This window comes from Barbus barbus (assembly GCF_936440315.1).
Source record: "Barbus barbus genome assembly, chromosome: 46".
NCBI classification, from domain to species: domain Eukaryota; kingdom Metazoa; phylum Chordata; class Actinopteri; order Cypriniformes; family Cyprinidae; genus Barbus; species Barbus barbus.
Window position 1 is genome coordinate 24,723,119 of NC_136724.1, and position 19,369 is coordinate 24,742,487.

Below are 19,369 nucleotides of genomic sequence, written 5' to 3' on the forward strand. Positions count from 1 at the left end.
AACCTGTTAATCTCATAGCATTAAGCAATTATAATTGCAGTCTAAAGTAATATATTATAATTAGTGCTGCCAAACGATTAATCGCATCCAAATTAAAAGTTTTTATTTACATAATATCTATGTGTACTGTATATTTATTATGCATATATAAATACACATACAGTATATATTTTGAAACCTCACCGCGGCCAGATCTTCTGGAATTTACCCATGCCTCTAATATCTCTATACTGGTTTAAACACGAGATATAATTAGTGTTGGGTAAATCTAACGGCCAGTCTTTGGTCTCATTAAACTATTATTTGTTCCGGAGCAATTAGTTTTGGCAAAAGTTGATCATGTTTATGTAAATTCAGTGTTGTATATCACGGTGCCTTTGCTTACGGTTGACTGAATTGCCTAGCAACTTTTATGATGGCTGTTGTTGTTGTTTATTAAATATGATTATTCAATTATTAGTATTTTATATAATTAATAATAATATTAAATAATGTTTAGTACGGAGACATGGTGCGTGTGTTTGTGATTTTAGTTACATTGTTCCGCCTTTAGATGGCGACAACAGACTTTGTTTATGAGTCAGCACTGCAGTAAAGACTTTTACTTATAAATATAATGCGTAAGAAATAAACGCTTTTCTAAACAGGAGTTATTTTTACTCGCAACAACAGCTTAACACATGCGCTGAGGAGCACTGTCATCAGAAATCAATGAAAGGATGTTAAGACAAAGATAGCGCTTTCCTCAGTGGACTTTTAAACTTAATTGTAAGTAACGTTAGGAGAATGAGATTTACATTTACATTTACATTTATTCATTTAGCTGACGCTTTTATCCAAAGCGACTTACAATTGCTATATATGTCAGAGGTCGCACGCCTCTGGAGCAACTAGGGGTTAAGTGTCTTGCTCAGGGACACATTGGTGTCTCACAGTGGATTCGAACCCGGGTCTCTCACACCACAGGCATATGTCTTATCCACTGCGCCATCACCACCCCACACAGATGCCTGTATCAAATGCAGGTAATCACAGTCGCTCAGTCCATCTCTCTCATAATGCTTATTTTACATAATACAGCAAGCTTTTACTAAAGTAATACAATACGTTTTCAATGCAGCAACTTAGTTCCTTCGTTATTATTTCTAAAGTGACGTTTTGTAATTAGTAACGGAGGCTTGGGCTCAGCTGTTAAACAGTCAACTTTAGATTTAAATCCGTGGCGGAAGAAAGTAGTTCTGCACAAAAGAGGGCTTTTAAAGATACTCCGTTGTTGTTTCTAAATTATTTGCACACTCGTGCCGTTGAAGTGTTGTATAAACGCAATATCACACTCGTAGACGTGAGATATGGCTGTATATCGGCACGGCTGTGATTACATACTGCCGAATCACAGTCATATCTCTCTTCTACTCGTGTGATATTGCTCATAAATATAACAATACACACATATATTATGTAAGCAAAAACTTATTTTGGATGCGATTAATCGTTCGACAGTACTAAATATAATATAAGATTTCTATTTCTCACTCAAATACTTCAAAATATTTGTAATATAGTACACAAATCATACGTACTACTATTATTTTATGCTGTGTTTGCTGTTATTTGTTGTAATTGCTTTGAAAAGAGTAACCAGCACATTTTACGTTCATGCATTTGCCAAATGTCACTCTTTTCAATGCAATTTTATCCAAAGCGCTTTACATTGCATTTAAAGTAATAAACATTTTTCTCAGTCCTTGCATTAAATCAGAATGGTGACCTCTGCATTGTGAGGATGAATCTGGAGTTCAGGATTCTGTATTTGTGTGGATGTGTGGAGCTCTCTTATACAGAAGTACATGTGTTAAAACGTTATCTCTGGCTGTAGACCTCCGAGGGTTCAGATGTGGGAAATGACTTTAATACTCTCGTTAACATATGTGAAATGTGTTGAATTAAATGCATCTGCTTCATCAGCTGTAAGACGTGGCAGAAACTGCTTGTATTCACACCGAAGATCTGTTTGCACAGATCTGCATAAACTCAGTTTGGTTGCAGTGTTGAAATCAGCTCATCTTGACACACCAGTGTGGAATTGGCATTTTTGCCTTACTAAAATATCAGAAAATATGCCAAAAAAAAACTCCTCCTCATTTTGCTGACTTGAACGAGATGAGAATTACTGTAGAAGCAGCAGGAATCTGAAATCTGTTTTACATAAACATATCTGCCTCAAGCATGTTCCTCTTCTAGTAACTACTGTACATATATTTGGATGAGAACTGAACTTTTAATATGATCAGATTTTCAGTTACTTGCATGATTTTTTTTTCGTATTATTGCAGCAGGGTTATTGTAGTTAACTAAAGTAAAACTGAAACTAAAATTAATACGATTTTTAAAAAAAAATGATGTATTGTGACATGAAAAAATGTTGACTGAAATAAAGTAATAAACTTCTCATAAATAAACTGTTTACTAAAATAACTAAAACTGAAATAAAATATAATAACTATTGACATTTATTTAAAAAAATAACAAAAACACAGGAAAATGACTTAAAATGAAAAAGGAAAATGTAATCAAAACAAATTCAAAATATGAATATGAATAAAAATGAAAATATTATCTCAATACTAAAAAAAACACTAGATTGCAGTAAACAAATTTAACTCTGATCAGTGTTGTTTTTGTATCATTGAGATACTGTTATTTATACTAGATGTACTATTATTATTTTTATTTGATAAAATATGCAGGTGCATCTCAATAAATTAGAATGTCGTGAAAAGTTCAAGTCATTTCAAAAACTGAAACTTTCATATATTTTAGATTTATTGCATGTAAAGTAAAACATTTCAAAAGTTTTTTTGTTTTAATTTTGATGATTAGAGCTTACAGCTCATGAAAGTAAAAATCAGTAGCTCAAAATATTAGAATATTTACATTTGAGTTTCAATTAATGACCATCTCTACAGTATAAATTCAGCGTCTCTCTTGTTCTTTGAAACCACAATAATGGAGAAGACTGCTGACCTGCCAATGATCCAGAAGACGAACATTGACGCCCTCCACAAAGAGAGTAAGTCACAGAGGGTCATTACTGAAAGCTGTGGCTGTTTACAGAGTGCTGTATCAAAGCATATTAAATGCAAAGTTGACTGGAAGGAAGAATTTGGGTAGGAAAAGGAGGATGCAACAGGGATGACCGCAAGCTTGAGAATACTGTCAAGCAAAGCTGATTCAAACACTTGTGAGAGCTTCACAAGGAGTGGACTGAAGCTGGAGTCAGTGCATCAAGAGTCTCCACGCTCAGACGTCTTCAGGAAAAGAGCTACCAAGCCACTTCTGAACCAGAGACAACATCAGAAGCATCTTACCTGGGCTGTGGAGAAAAAGAACTGGACTGTTGCTCAGTGCTCCAAAGCCCTCTTTTCAGATAAAAGTAAATTTTGCATTTCATTTGGAAATCAAGGTCCCAGAGTCTGGAGGAAGAGTGGAGAGGCACAGAATCCATGTTGCTTGAAGTCCAGTGTGAAGTTTCCACAGTCAGAGATGATTTGGGCTGCATGTCATCTGCTGGTGTTGGTCCACTGTGTTTTCTGAAGTCCACAGTCAACGCAGCCGTCTACCAGGAGATTTTAGAGCACTTCATGCTTCCTTCTGCTGACAAGCTTTATGGAGATGCTGATTTCATTTTCCAGCAGGACTTGGCACCTGCCCACACTGCCAAAGGTACCAAAAGCTGGTTCAATGACCATGGTGTTACTGTGCTTGATTGGCCAGCAAACTCACCTGACCTGAACCCCATAGAGAATCTCTTGTCAAGAGCAAGATGAGAGACACCAGACCCAACAATGCAGATGACCTGAAGGCCGCTATCAAAGCATCCTGGGCTTCCATTACACCTGAGCAGTGCCACAGGCTGATCACCTCCACGCCACGCCGCATTGATGCAGTAATTCATGCAAAAGGAGCCCCTACCAAGTATTGAGTACATATACAGTAAATGAAGGCCAACAATTCACTAAAAAATGTTTTTTTATTGGTCTTATGAAATATTCTAATTTGTTGAGTGAATTGGTGGGTTTTTGTTAAATGTGAGCCTAAATCATCACAATTAAAAGAACCAAAGACTTAAACTACTTCAGTCTGTGTGCATTTAATTTTTTTAATACACGAGTTTCACAATTTGAGTTGAATTACTGAAATAAATGACCTTTTCCACGACATTCTAATTTATTGAGATACACTTGTATGTTCTTTTTCATTTTAATTTGTTAAATGTTTTAGTTCTTTTTCTTTTCTTTTCTTTTGTGTATTTGTCATTAGTGTTTTTTTTAATGTGCCTGTATAATTTTTAATATTAATTTAATATTCCTTTTTATTTCAGTTTTAGTTATTTTTAGCACATAGTTAAATGAAAAATAAAAAAAAACAAAAATGAGAAATGTTGCTTTCGCTGTTTTTATATTTTAGAATTTTTTTATATTTAGAATATATATTTATATTTAATGTTTTTTATATTTTAGTGAAAGTTTTTTTTCTAAATAATACAAATGTTTAATGGTTTTGGTCTTAGTTAACTATAATATTGATCATTGGCATTTTCTCACTGCATGTAAACACATTATATTCAGACATTAAACGGTTTTCAGAGAAAGTTGCTAAAGGAAGGTCGAGTTGTTACTAAAAGACGTTATTGCGCAATCACAGCGCAAAATTGTGTCACAACATCAAATCTCAGCAAAAAATATATTTTATATATGTTAATGTAGATTTGTTTGTAAAATAATATAAATATATAATCTTTTCCATTTTTCTCACAGTGTATTAACTGATCAACGATCGCAGGTACAAGCTACTAACAAAGTGTTTCAGAAATGAACAATTATTTAACTTGAACAATTGCAAACAGCAGCTAAGTTGATTCACGTGATGTGTGTACTGCCAGGTGTCTTTGGTTTCCTCTTTTTGTGTAATTTGGATGGAAAATGTGTGCCTTTTTATTGTCTGAATCACTTATCAAAAGTTGCCAAATAATTTGTAAAAATGGCTAAACTTGTTGCTAGGGTAGTCTGAAAAGTTGCTAGATTTGGCAACAAAATTGCTAAGTTGGCAGGAAGTGAAAAGCGTCCAGTGCTGAAGACATGATCGGAGTGGTACTGTAAAGCTGGATCAGACAGACTCGTGGTCATCTCTCTGTGTGTCCCTCAGTGCCTTCGGCTGCCCGTATTCTGACATGAACATGAAGAAGGAGGTGGTGCTTCCCGACCGGCTCGGAGGAGAGAAGCAGATCACCTTCATCCCTGTCAACTTTGTGCAGAAGACCAAACGCCTGTGTCCAGACGAGGAGGAGGAGGAGGAGGAAGATGGGAAGGAGGACATCAGCCATGTGGACAACAGGTCTGTGATTGAGACTGAGAGACCGTATCCCACAATGCACTTCAGTGCTCCCTAACACAGGCAATAATATCAGCTGGAATCTGACTCATTAAGACGTTTATATATAAATACAAACACTGGATGCACTGGTTTTGGTGTAGACCTGAAATAATCTCATCAACACAATTAAGCATGTAGAAGCATTTTAGAAGCTGAATCAATGTCGCACACGTGCTGTTTTATTTTAGTTATTTATTTTAGTTAATTATTTATATTATACCGTTATCATTTTTATTAATATTTTGAATTAAAATGTTTATTTTTCATTTTAATTTAGTTTATTTTTTCTTTTTTATATGCTTTTGTCATTTTATTTGTTTTTTTTATTTCTCTTCAGGTTTAATGTATTTTTGTTTCAGTTTTTATTTAAAAAAAAAAGTTTTTACTCGTTTTATTTACTTAATTTTTTTTCTTCATTAGTCTTGAAGTAGATTTAGTTTAATGTTTATTAATGTTATTAGTATTTATTTTATTTATTACATTTGAATATTACTATTTAGGTTTAATTAATTTTATTTCAGTTTTAGTTGCATTTTAGTTATTTGCAGTTAGACATTTTAGTGCTTCTCATTTTCATTTTGTTTAAGTTTTTCATTTATTTATATTTTGTTTTATTTCTGCATTATTTTGATGAAATGGTATTATTTTGAAACTAATGGTTTTAGTTTAATATTTAGTAAATTTATGGGTTTTTTGGGGGGGGTTTATTTTACTATTTAGGTTTAATAAATTTTACTCTCAGTTTTAGTTTTAGTTATTTATTTCCAGTCTTATCTTAAGCTTATTTGTGTTGGTTTAGTTAATTATACTCAGTGATGGAGATCAGTTCTGAATGCGTCGACTAATGCGCTATGAATGCATTAAAGTTTTGTTCTGAATAATACATATTTAAATATGTGAGTCAGATTTTAATGATTAGGGTTTATATAAAATATATATTTCAAAATCTAAAAAATTAATTTGGCTTAATTCAGATCAACAAACCTTATGTGAAACCTTCACGATCCATTTCTTCTTCTGCAGCATCGCTGAGTTTTCGGAGCACATGGAACATGATTTAATTTTCAAACGTTGGATTTCGCTGTCTCTGCGTTTAATTCTGCGTATGGAGTTCAGTCGATAAACAGACGTGATACACTGCTAATGTTATATAGAGGTTTGAGCGAGGCGAGCATCACAGAGCTGATCTGCTCAGAGGCTTGGAGTCGGGACAAACCACGTCTCTGCCAAGAACCGAATCCAGCGACTGCAGACAGACGTGTGCCGTTTAATTCTGCAGACAGACATGTGCTGTTTAATTCTGCAGACAGACATGTGCTGTTTAATTCTGCAGACAGACGTGTGCTGTTTAATTCTGCACACAAACGACTGACATGCTCAGGATGTGCTATTATAGCTTTTATTCATAATTTGAGCTTTATTTTTATATTTTCAGCTTTCATTTTAATTGAATTTTTAGTTTAGTTTATGCACTTTTGTATTTTTTACTAGTTTTAGTTTTTTAAATAATAATATTTACTTTTTTTTGTCAAATAAGTTTATTCAGTCATCGCATAGCCTTACAATAATCACAAGTTCAATTTCTTATTATTTATTTTTAGTTTTTAGTTTTAGTTAGCAATTTCAGATCTTCAACTTAATATTTTTTTCAGTTTCTAGTTTTGTTTATTTTAAGTATTACATATTTTCATTTTAATTTGTTAGTATTTTTTTAAATGGACAAAAATGGTTTTGATCGTTTTAATTTAATTTATTTTTAGATAAATTAATTTTTCATAAATTAAATAAATTTTTTATGCTTTTGTCATTTTTGTTAGTTTGGGGTTTTTGTAATATTACTATTTAGGTTTAATTTATTTCAGTTTTAGTTTAGTTTCATTTTAGTTATTTATTTATTTAGTTAGTAATACTAGTACTTCACCTTAAATGTAAGTTTAGAATTTTTTTTTAATCTAATATTTATATTTTATTTTATGTCAGCATTATTTTTATGAAGACACCTTTTCGTACTTATTTTTAACTTATTTCAGTTTCTAATTTACTAATAAGATTTTTAATTCTAATATTTATAGTTTATATTATTTTTGTTGTATGCTTTTGTCATGTTTATTTAGGGTTTTTTTTTTTTATATATATTTCCATTTTATTTTGAGCAATTGTTCAATAAGCAGCACAGTTGTAATAGTCTGAGTTCTAGTGGAGGAGGATAACTGTGACTCATTGATGAAGTCTGTCTGTCTCAGGGTGATGATGGCGGCGTGTGACGGAGCTCCTCGTCTGCGCGGCCGGCCTGCGACGCTGAAGAAAGAGCTCAAAGATGAGCCGCTGACGCCGTCGCTCCTCGGGAAGAGAGCTCACTTAACCAGCAGGTACTTAGCTTTCCATTGATGTATGGTTTGTTATGATAGGACAATATTTGCTGAGATACAACTATTAGAAAATCTGGAATCTGAGGGAGCAAAAAAATCTAAATATTGAGAAAATCTCCTTTAAAGTTGTTCAAATGAAGTTCTTAGCAATGCATATTACTAATCAAAAATGAAGTTTTGATATATTTATGGTAGGAAATTTACAAAATATCTTCATGGAACATGATCTTTACTTAGTATCCTAATGATTTTTGGCATAAAAGAAAAATGTATAATTTTGAGCCATACAGTGTATTGTTGGCTATTGCTACAAATATTCTGCCGTACAAAGGCAAAAGACCATAATTTCGATTTTTGTCGAAAATGAGTTATTGATATTTTTGGGACATTCAAGACATCCTTTATCATGTACTTAAGTATCTTGAGTCAATTTCGTTGTTTTTCCGAGAAAAGAATGGGTGGTCTCAACTAGGGCTGCATGATTAACCGCATGCTATTGTCACGCGCATCTCGTCAGTGAAGCCGGTTCTTTGATTAGCGGTAAATCTCCATCACCTGCTTTCAGATGGAGCGGCATTTAATACACAGGGCCGTAGTTCGCTGACAAGCCACGCAAAATCACGTTCATAATCGCTGATAAATCGCATTCGATAATTCGCAACCGTAACTTCGAAAAGCCCCGGAGAAACCAAGGCAGAACACCGTATAACACCAGTAACGGCTCTTTCGCTTTGTTTGGAGCGCTCAAATTGAGTTACGGCGTTCTGCCTTTGTTTAGCCGTGCGTCAAAATGAAGTTACGGTGCCACACCCATTTCTGAGCATGCATGCTTGCTGGCGTTCACATAAATCCACAAGTCATTCTTTTAGGTTAGGCTATTTCATTCAAGTCAATATAAGCAATTATGCTATGTCTAGAATTATTTTACGTTACTGAGCATAGCAAATAAATTGGTTGCAAAACGGTATCCACTCACTTTTAACTTTTAACTTTTAGTCTGCTTGTTACAATTCATACAGTCACATTACTATATGCCATAGCCAATATGAGATGATCAGTAGATTTTATACAGGAGTTACTATAACGATTTTGTAAATGGTGATCAGCAATCAAATATTGATAATGTGGAAGTTACTGCCTTTTGCCTTGGTGTGACTTCTCCCTTTTTGCAGATAATGCAAAGGTAGAGAATATTAATAGTTTGCATAATCAGCTTTTTCAAGCCTCAAAAAGTACACAGGGTCCCTGTTTAGCTTAAAAGCTCTTAGAATTCAATTTTATAAAATTTGTATTGTTTTTTTTAAGTTATAAAAAGTCTTAAATATTAAATATTCTAAAAGGTGTGATTGTAAGAGGTAAAATAACACTGGAGTGCTGCATGCTTCAAAGTAAAATATATAGTATAGATCTCTAATTCACATGTATTAAAACATTAAACCTTCAAACTTACCCATTTAAACTAATCTAATTTCATAAATTAATCTGATATACAAGATGTATTTTAATATTATATGGGTTTGTTCTAAATAGACGTACAGTGTTAATACAGTGTCTTAAAGCTCTTAAATTGGACTTTAAAAGCGGTGCAGAAACACTGGTACATAAAGCAGCATAAATGCTGACAGAATGTTGATTATGAGCTGAAGTCAGTGTTTAACAGCAGCTTTAATGGCTCAGAATCAGGCTCGTATCTGAAGCTCAGGTCTGATGAGATGTGATGTGTGTCTCATTAGCGGTGTCACGTCTCACACACACACACACACACACACGGTGTGACAGGCTCTATGGTGCATCTGACTCATGCATTATAATGCAGCACTGACACTCATTATTCACTGCAGGACCACAAACACAAAAGGGTGGATATTTTCTGTCTTAGATTGAAGGTTCATTTGGACAGAAACCTGATATATGTACATTAGATTTATGCATTTGGCAGATACATGCAAGGTTTACAAGGTGTTGCATATTATCATAACGGTGAAATGAATTTTAAAGGGACAGTTCACCTAAAAATGACAATTCTGGAATCATTTACTCACTCTCATGTTGTTTTAAAACTGTACGAGTTTCTTCTGTTGAACACAAAAAAAGAGATTTTGAAGTATTTGTAGCCATTCACTTCCATAGTATGGGGGAAAAAAGCAATGGAAGTCAATGGCTGCCGTCAACTTTTTGGTTCCCAACATTCTTAAAAGTGTCTTTTTGTGTGTGTTCAACAGAAGAAAGAAACTCATACAGGTTTGGAAAGATGTGAAGGAGAGTAAATGATTTCAGAATGAGCTAGGGATGCACCGAAATGAAAATTCTTGGCTGAAGGCGTTTTTTTTTTCTTTTTATGTATTTTGCCTTTTTTTTTTTTTTTTTTTATTAAATAGCCAAAATGTGTTTTTACAGTTTTGTCTTGCTTTTTAAAGAAAAAATCAATTACAAAACACTGAACATTTTTTAACATTGTAGCAGACAATATACCAACAAAGCACAATTTAACTTCAAAATTAATAAGTAAAAATCATATGTTTTGGCCATTTTTGAATCAGGCATGTATTTTTACTGTACTAATAAATGCAGCCTTGCTGAGAAAAAGAGACTTCTTTTAAAACATGAGAATATATTACAGATCCCAATTTGAACACTGTGTGAATGTTATAACAAATGTATTAATAGAGCTATTGAAATTATTAGGATTATCATTGTCAATTTTATTTTACAGAACAATAGTAAAATTACAAAACTAACATTTATGAATGTTGCTGGAGCTTTTATTTAGTCAGAAACCCGCAGGAAGACCTCAGTGCTTCTTTTGTTGACAACAGCAGATTTATAAATGATTCTCATTACGATTTGAGATGTTTGTCGCACGTATCACATTGTCACATGCCTTGTAAAAATTCATAAAAATGTTACGTTGCAGCTGACGAGTAACACTGTTTCATTTTTGGATGAACTGTCACTTTAATGCATCTGTTTTGCTGTTTCTTTATCCGTTTGCAGCCGTGAATCATTGATGTTTCATTTACTCTTAAAGGCTTTTAACATCCTCTGAACATCCACAGAATAGAGTCGCTCGGAGCCGTTTGCACTCAGACTGTGTGTGTGTGTGTGTGTCTGTGTCAGAGTTTCCGCTAGAAAAAAATGGTGCCGGTCAAAGTGACCGGCAGAGGTTTCGTTTTCCGGACATTTTGGTGATATGCCGGTCAAATATCGCCTCTTAATTAGTCAAGTTGAGCAAAACTGGAGGCAGGCTATGTAACTTAAAAAATTATATAATCAGTCCGTATAGAATGCAACGTTTATTAGCCTAACTTTCAAATAGACGGAAAAAAACATGAACGTCCGATTGGCATCAATCAACGCCAATTGTTTTTACTATGGTTTCACATTCATAGTTTAACAAACCAATCCCCCTTCCCCACATAAAATATCTGAATAGTAGCCTATTGTTTTTACTCAAGCGAACTTAATTATACACTCTCAATATGTCTCATTTAACTGGTAACATTTAAATTGGCCACCGTGAAATGACACCTTGTCAAATTAACTGGAACAAACAAATGACTAGGCCTATAACACTGTCATTTTAGGCTACTTTTTACGCTGTTTTGCAGTGCTGAATTGTGCAGCTGCCGACTTAAAATCAAAACTTCCCAGAGTCTCTCCACAACTTGCAATGCGCATAAGGCGCGTAACCTTGTTCTCCGCAAGGCGACTTCGCTGCTTCGTCTTGATCCGATTCTGCAGCGAGAACCCCTTCTCTGCAGGAACACTCGAGACAGGGATTACACAGGCTATCTTGGCGAGCTTGGTCCACTCTGGATACATTTAGTTGAAATCACATATGAGGACTTCGCAGGCTGTGGAGAAATGCAATCCTCCACAGCCACGGAGCTCTGTCATGACAGCGAGGGCATCAGGTCGCAGGCTTATGGCATCGATAAGAGGAGCGGTGTCCGCAGACTCAATGCTTGTAAAATGGCAAATAATCCTTCTGATCGCTGGTTCTGCATATTATTGAAGAGCATAAGATAATATAATATAGGTGAGAACGATATTAGAATTATAGGCCTACAAAAGAATGCTGCGCTTATTATAAATAGACGTCTCAGGGGCCATTCACATATCGCGCCTAAAAACGCATGGAAAACGCTTGGCGCGCCGCTTTCTCTTTTTTTCCAAAGCGCTCGGGCGGTTGCGCTCCGGAGGCGTCTGTCGTTGCTAAACAACCATCAGCTGCGCTCTCTTACAACAAGGAAATTTCAGCAATGGATTTCCAACACCGAAAAACACTTGCTGTAACTCTGTTACAAGATTTATTTACTAAGAAAAGTAAAAAACGCCGCAGTGTTTGGGTGCACCCCATACTTCAAAAACGCTGCTGAGGTTTCAAAGTAACGGAAAAGGTGAGGAAGCTGATTGGTTGGTTCTTGTCACATGACCCGCGGTGCGCTTGCGGCATTCTGAAAAGTTGAGATGTTTTTATCTCGATGCGGCGCGGACGCGCCTGGAAAAAACGAGCGCGTCGCTTTCATTATGAGCGTCTCCATTTGAAATAACGAATTTGAGCGCGCAAAAGACGCGATATGTGAGCGGCCCCTTAGGCGTGCGCTTTATTTTAAATGCAGCATGCGATGTTGTTTAATAACTTTCAAACGGTAGAGCCTGTTCCTTTATAACATAGCCAAAGGTCGGTGTATTTTTGCTTTATACATTTTAGGCTTATTCTCAAATTCAGATTGTGTTAGTGGGGCGGGATTATTAGGCCATTTTAATCGGACAATTTGACCGGAGAGATTTAATTTTGTCGGACATTTCATTTTTTTTCCGGCCAATGTCCGGCAATTACCGGACAACGGAAACCCTGGTCTGTGTGTGTTGAGAAGCATCATTAACAGTCTGATTTAAAGCTGTAATAGATGTCGAGGCGAGATGAGCGTTCATTGCTAGAGGAGGATTTTCAGATCAATCCTCTGTGTTTCTACAGCAGGAATATGTAAAGGCTTCATTGTTCTTTTAATACACTTCCTACAGCTTGATTTGTCTTCTTCACTTCGTTTGAGACTGTTTTGCCAGATTTGCAGTAAAACTTTGACTGCTGTAAGTCTGAACTCCTGGCCATCAGCAGAGACTGGGTTTCTTCTTTCTGATGCTTCTCCAGGTCTTTACTGCAGCTGACTTCAGTTGTTGTGTGTTTGTGGCTCTTTCTGTCTTTAGTTTTGTCTTCAGCGAGTGAAATGCAGCTCAATCAGGTTGAGATCAGGAGATTGACTCGGATATTACAGAATATTCCACTGTTTTACCTTCACAGACTCCTGGGTTGCTTGTGCTGTATGTTTTGGGTCAATGTTCATTAGTTCTCTGAAGCGCCGCTGAATCAGCTTTGCTGTATTTGACTGAATCTGAGCAGAGAGTATATCTCTACACGCTTGATCCGGCTGCTTCGGTCTCATCTTCACTAAACAGCAGTAACCCAGAGACACTGAAGCCATGCAGCTCATGATCACACTGCTCCGTGTTTCTCAGATGATGCTGTGTGCTTCGATCATCAGCTGCTCCAAGCCTTCTCCTGACTTTCTATTTCTAGTCATTCTGGAACAGGTTCGTCAGGAACGCTCTTCCAGAAGTGCTTTTCTAGATGTCTAATCTATCTTGTGGTGAAGCCTCTGTATTTGCTCTGGTGAAGTCTTCTCTTGATTGTAGACACGTCTGTCTCCTGGAGAGTGTTCTTCTCTTGGCTGGATGTTGTGGAGAGGATTCTCCGATCATCAGCACTGTTGTCCTCCGTGGACGTCCAGGTCTTTCTATGTTTCTTTTCTCAGAATGAACCAAACTGTTGATTTGGCTCCTAATGTTCCTGCTCTCTCTCTGATGGATCTGTTTTGTTTCTGAAGCCTAATAATGGTCTGTTTCTCTTGTATGAAGAGATCCTTTGACCGCATGATGTGATTCACAGCAACAGCTTCCAAATACAAACGCCACACACAGAATCAACTCCAGACCTTTTAGCTGCTTAATTGATGTAGAAATAACGAAGGAATAGCCCACATCTGATCATGAAACAGCTTTTGAGTCAATTGTCCAATTACTTATGTTTCCTTGAAAAGGTTGAGGTAGATATTAAAGAACTGTAATTCCTTAACTTTGATGAGAATCCCCTCAAATTAAAGCTCAGAGTCTGCATTAAAGCCTGTATTCATTATATAACTGCAACTTGAATGTGTTTTGGTCAACAGCTAAAATAATAAACATTGTGCCTGTGCCATATATATATGGACCTGCGTGTGGGGAATTGTTTTTAGATTTTTTCTTTCTTTTCAGACTCTCTCAGTCCACGAAGTATCTGCGTATCAAGGATGAGGAGGACGACATTGATGTGAGCAGCGTTATTTCAGGTGAGCGTTTATAGTGTTTAAACCTGCTTGAGTGTTTCTTTCTTCAGTGACTGACGCTCACAATCGCTCTCGAGCAGAAAACACCTCTGCTTTTGTAAATCCAGCAGTTGTTTCTCTGTTTGATGTGATGTGATGTGAGCACACGTCTCGTCTCCAGCACGAGTATTTGGCTTCAGTAATAATGAACCTCCTCCGTACTGAGAGTGAAGACGACTTTACTCTTGTTAAACGTCCCATCTGGATGTGATTCATAAAGAAATGAGCATCCGCTCCTTCATTTACTGACACTTGAGAGACGAATGCCGTTGTTTCCAGTAGAGCTGCACAATTAGTCAAAATAAAACCCAAGTAGAGATGTGGCTTAGTGCGATTATTAAAAGACAAAGGCTGTGATTTAATTCTATAAATATCTGCACGTGTTTCAGAGTTCATTTACACGCGAGCAGCTCATGATCTGGTGCTTTTATCGTCTCGCAACGACTCGATTCACAGCAAACGACTCACATGAACGAGTCACTTTATTCAGTTCACATTTATTTATTTATCTAGAGCCCTTCCCGTGTGGCGTCTCTATAAAGACGCTAAAGACAGAAGCAGAAACACAGTGAGCACCAAAATAAATCAAAACTTTTGCTAAAAAACTGCGTGAAGCAACAATGCTGCAAATATAGTTATTTTTCCCTATCATACATAGGCTGGGCTACATATGACTCTGACCAGGTTTGAGACGAGATGTTTTTTCATCTACATTTAGCATTATTGATCAGTATGCAGAGCATTTGAAAATAAACATATAATTATTAGAATTGGGAGAATTATATGCAGATGACAAGAAAAGCCAGCATAAACATTGAAAGTGCTAGTTAACTTAGTGTTCTGCTCATGATGAGAGCGTTTTGATTCAGTTCAATATAAAAAGACTTGAACTCTGAACCCCCATAAAGTATATTTTCTGGCACATGGCCTTCTGCCTTACATATCTAAACTTAAAAATAATAATAGCTTGATAAATCATCTGATATTATATTTTAATATTCAACTGATTAATTTTTTTAAACAGTCAAATTCTCAGAAGCCGCTGGGCTTTGGCTTTACTGCGTTAGTATTTATTTTTATGTTTTGAATTTTCATTTTAATTAAGTTTTAGTAAATTTGTTTTGGTCATTTCTGAGATCAGGTGTTCAGAAACTCATTGGCAGTGCTTCTCAGTGTTTTTGACTGCGTTTAAATGCTCTATAGTTACAGAAACGATTTGTTCAAAATATATATTTTAACTCACAATTTTTACCAGATGAAATATTTTAGAGTTTAGCATACCTAGAAAAAAATGTGCATTTATTGTAAAATGCCTATTAAGGTTTCTAAGACTTTTCCAGGTCCAGAAATGACTGTTTTAAATGGCTTTTCCTCATTTATCGAAGACCTTACAGAATCCTGGTTCTTCAGGAGCTGAATGAAAAGAATGACTTTATTGTTATTTTAATAATTTATTAGTAAATGTTGAAATTACTCAAGATTTTTTTTATTATTAGTTCATCTCAGCTGATATCTAGAATGAATTAATTTAGATTTGAAATGGTTTGAAGTGGTCTGGAGTGACAGAAGCACAGATAATGAGTTCAGATGTTCTCTTTGGGCCGGTTTTGTCCCGCTGAGATGCTGGTTTTGGCCTGGTTCTGCTGGATCTTCAGCGAGGAGCAGATGGTCAGTATCTGATGGTGTCCAGGGACGGCTGATCTCTCTCAGATCTTCCTCGGACTCTAAATATTTCCAGTTGAGCATCATATTCCTGTGAGATACGGGTTTTGAAGGTTTTAGGTTGTAATTTGCTGGAAATGAAAGCGGCGTCAGTTTAACTGAGATGTGTTTAGTAGCTGCAGAAGCAGCGTTTGAGGGTCTGTGATCTTGGATCGGTGGGCTGGGGTTGATTTGGTGAAAGTGAAGTAGTTTGATGAAGGTCTCCAGGATCCGGTTCTTCTGTGTGATGGATCAGAAGACATCAGATCTGACGGATAACGTCATCTGTCACTCAGGTGTTTATTCATCATCTATAGGGTTCAAATAGAGGACACTGTGTACATCAGCGACAAGCAGAGTTTGGCTTTTACTCTGTTTTAAATACATAGTTCAATTGTGTTTAAAGAGTTTTTCATTGTTTTTTCCTTAAATTTTTCTTGTATTTCCCTTTACTTTTTGCTTGCTTCTTCCTTCTTTTTCTTTTTTCTTTTTGCTTTTTTTCTTTCTTTTTATCTTTTCTTTTTTCCTTCTCTTCTATAGTTTATTCCTTTTTGTATTTTTTCATTTTCACTTTTTTTCCTTTCTAATTTTTCTTTTGCTTTTTTCACTTCTTTTCTATTAATTTTGTGCTTTTCTTTTTTCTTTTTTTTATTTCTCTTCACATTTACATTTATTCATTTAGCACTTTTATCAAAAAGTGACTTATTTTTTCAAATTTAAAGTTTTTCATCCTTTTTTTTTTTGTTTTTCTTTGCCTTTATTATTTTTTCTTTTATTTTTTTCCTTTTTTGTTTAATTTTTAAAATCATGTATGTATGTATGTATGTATATATAAATTAGTGCTGTCAAACGATTAATTGCAATTAATCGCATCCAAAATAAAAGTTTTTACATGTGTATATTTATATTCATATACAGTGGGGCAAATAAGTATTTGATACACTGCTGATTCTTCAAGTTTTCCTCTTACAAAGAATGGAGAGATCTGTCATTTTCATCGTAGGTACACCTCAACTGTGAGAGACAGAATATTTAAAACAAACCAGAAAATCACATTGTATGATTTTTGAATAATTAATTTCCATTTTATTGCATGAAATAAGTATTTGATACAATAGAAAAATAGAACTTAATATTTGGTACAGAAACCTTTGTTTACAATGACAGAGGTCAGAGGTTTCCTGTAGTTCTTGAGCAGGTTTGCACACACTGCAGCAGGGATTTTGGCCCACTCCTCCATACAGATCTTCTCCAGATCTGTCAGGTTTTGGCGCTGGAGTTTCAGCTCCCTCCATAGATTTTCTATTGGGTTCAGGTCTGGAGACTGGCTAGGCCACTCCAGGACCTTGAAATGCTTCTTACGGAGCCACTGCTTAGTTGCCCTTGCTGTGTGTTTGGGGTCTTGGTCATGCTGGAAGACCCAGCCACGACCCATCTTCAATGCTCTTACTGAGGGAAGGAGGTTGTTGCCCAAAATCCCCATCCATCCATTTTTATAGTCAAGTTAGTAAAGTTGTCGAGTGACTTGTTTGCATTTTTTAAGCATTGTTTTATTTATTTGTAAGGCTGCTTTATGTTTGATTTATGTTGAAGTGTTTAATGGCTTTTAATGGTGAGACGTTTTTTGTAATCAGGCTCTCAAATTATATAAAAATTTGGATTTTGATTTATCGGCCAACATATCGGTTATCGTCTTTCATTTATAAAGAATTATCGGTTATCGGTATCGGCTAAAATTTTCATATCGGTGCATCCCTAATTATTAATTAATACTTATTATTATTATTAGTATTAGTATTATTTAATAAAAGCAAAAAAGTAATATTTCACTCTAAAAAGAAAGAGTATTTATTTATATATATATATATAGAGAGAGAGAGAGAGAGAGAGAGTATTTATAATAACACCCATTGAGAATAATGAATAATTTATGATAATAATATAGTAATAATTCTCTATGAATTATCAATTAAAACAAAAAAGTTATAGTTAAAAACTAGATTTTTTTTTTTAAACAGATAAGCAGCAAAAACAATAATTATTGATCTCAAACTTTACAGTAATGAGATTTATTTAGCATGAGAATTTGAAAAATATTTATTAAATAATGCAAAGACTACTCTTCCTCCTCCTCTTCTCCTTGTCTTCCTCCTCTCTTTCTTCTTCCTGTTGTGATGTAATGTATCCTGATCATGTTGTTGTGATTCTCTGTCGTGTTTTTCTAGAGCTTTAACAGAATATAAAATCAAAGCATCATTTCTGTTGGATCAGACGTTTGCTTTTGCTCTGTTACATCTGTGTGTGTGTGTGTGTGTGTGTGTGTGAGCAACTCTATTATGTGTGTGTGTGATGAGTTCAGGTTTGTGAGTGTGAGAGTGAGAGATGAGTCCAGGTGTGTATATATCTTTGTGTGTGTGTGCGTGCATGCGTGCGTGTGATGAGTTGACACACACACTCTCTCTCTCTCTCTCTCTCTCTCTCTCTCTCTCTCTCTCTCTCTCTCTCTCTCTCTCTCTCTCTCTCTCTCTCTCTCTCTCTCTCTCTCTCTCTCTCTCTCTCTCTCTCTCTCTCTCTGCTGTGCTGCTCTTTTGCGTCCCGCGGTGATGTGTGAGCTGTGAGACTCTAATCGTTAGTGGCGCCGTCCGCTCGCGTCCTCGTCATCAGACCTGATCTCACCTGATCATGTGACACAACAGATTGCAAACAGTTGCTCAGACGACAATGCACTGTGACAATCGCCATGGCAACAGCTTGTGTAACAGGACACAGGTGGCAACGTGGATCGGAGTGAATGTCATCGTATCAAACACCCGCCTGCAGAAACACAGCAGCGTGTGTGTGTGTGTGTGTGTGTGTGTGTCTGTCTCGCATCGATCTCATGATGTCTGTGTCCTGTGCGCCGGCACCCCATGAGTTTGTTTCTTCATCAGGTTTGTAGAAATGTGTCTCTGCATCAGTGTCTCAGCAATGGATGCTCTGCAGTGAACAGTCCAAAACAGCTCTAAACAAATATGGGGCTGGATTTTGATGTGAGAGACGACAGGAGATGCACTTCTTCACTGGAGGAAGAGTTATTATGGACTCGTATCTTAGACATTAATAACATCTTAATGCTGGATTAGTTTCATCTTTTATCTTCTCCAGATGTTAACTGATGGACTGGAGTGGTGTGGATTATTGTGATGTTTTTATCAGCTGTTTGGACTCTCATTCTGACGGCACCCATTCACTGCAGAGCATCCATTGCTGAGACACTGATTCTACAAACCTGATGAAGAAACAAGCTCATCTTGTACATTTTGTTTTACTATGGAATGTATTAAAACTTACTAAAAATATTATAAAACTGCACAATGTATGGACCTTCACAGAAACCCTTCTTACTTTACAATATTAGGCCTGATTGAGACTGGAATATTAATCTCTCTTGCACTGACCTCC

General features: G+C 35.8%; 1 protein-coding gene across 2 annotated transcripts in view; it reads left to right on the top strand.

The window, feature by feature from the left end:
* l3mbtl4 (L3MBTL histone methyl-lysine binding protein 4) overlaps positions 1-19,369 on the top strand; it is a 65,482-nt gene that overhangs the window by 34,877 nt on the left and 11,236 nt on the right. For both annotated transcript variants that reach the window (XM_079408750.1, XM_079408749.1), the window contains exons 15-17: positions 5,206-5,394; positions 7,677-7,802; positions 14,118-14,191. In XM_079408750.1, the coding sequence (XP_079264876.1) occupies positions 5,206-5,394; positions 7,677-7,802; positions 14,118-14,191 (389 nt within the window). The remainder of the gene's footprint in view (positions 1-5,205; positions 5,395-7,676; positions 7,803-14,117; positions 14,192-19,369) is intronic.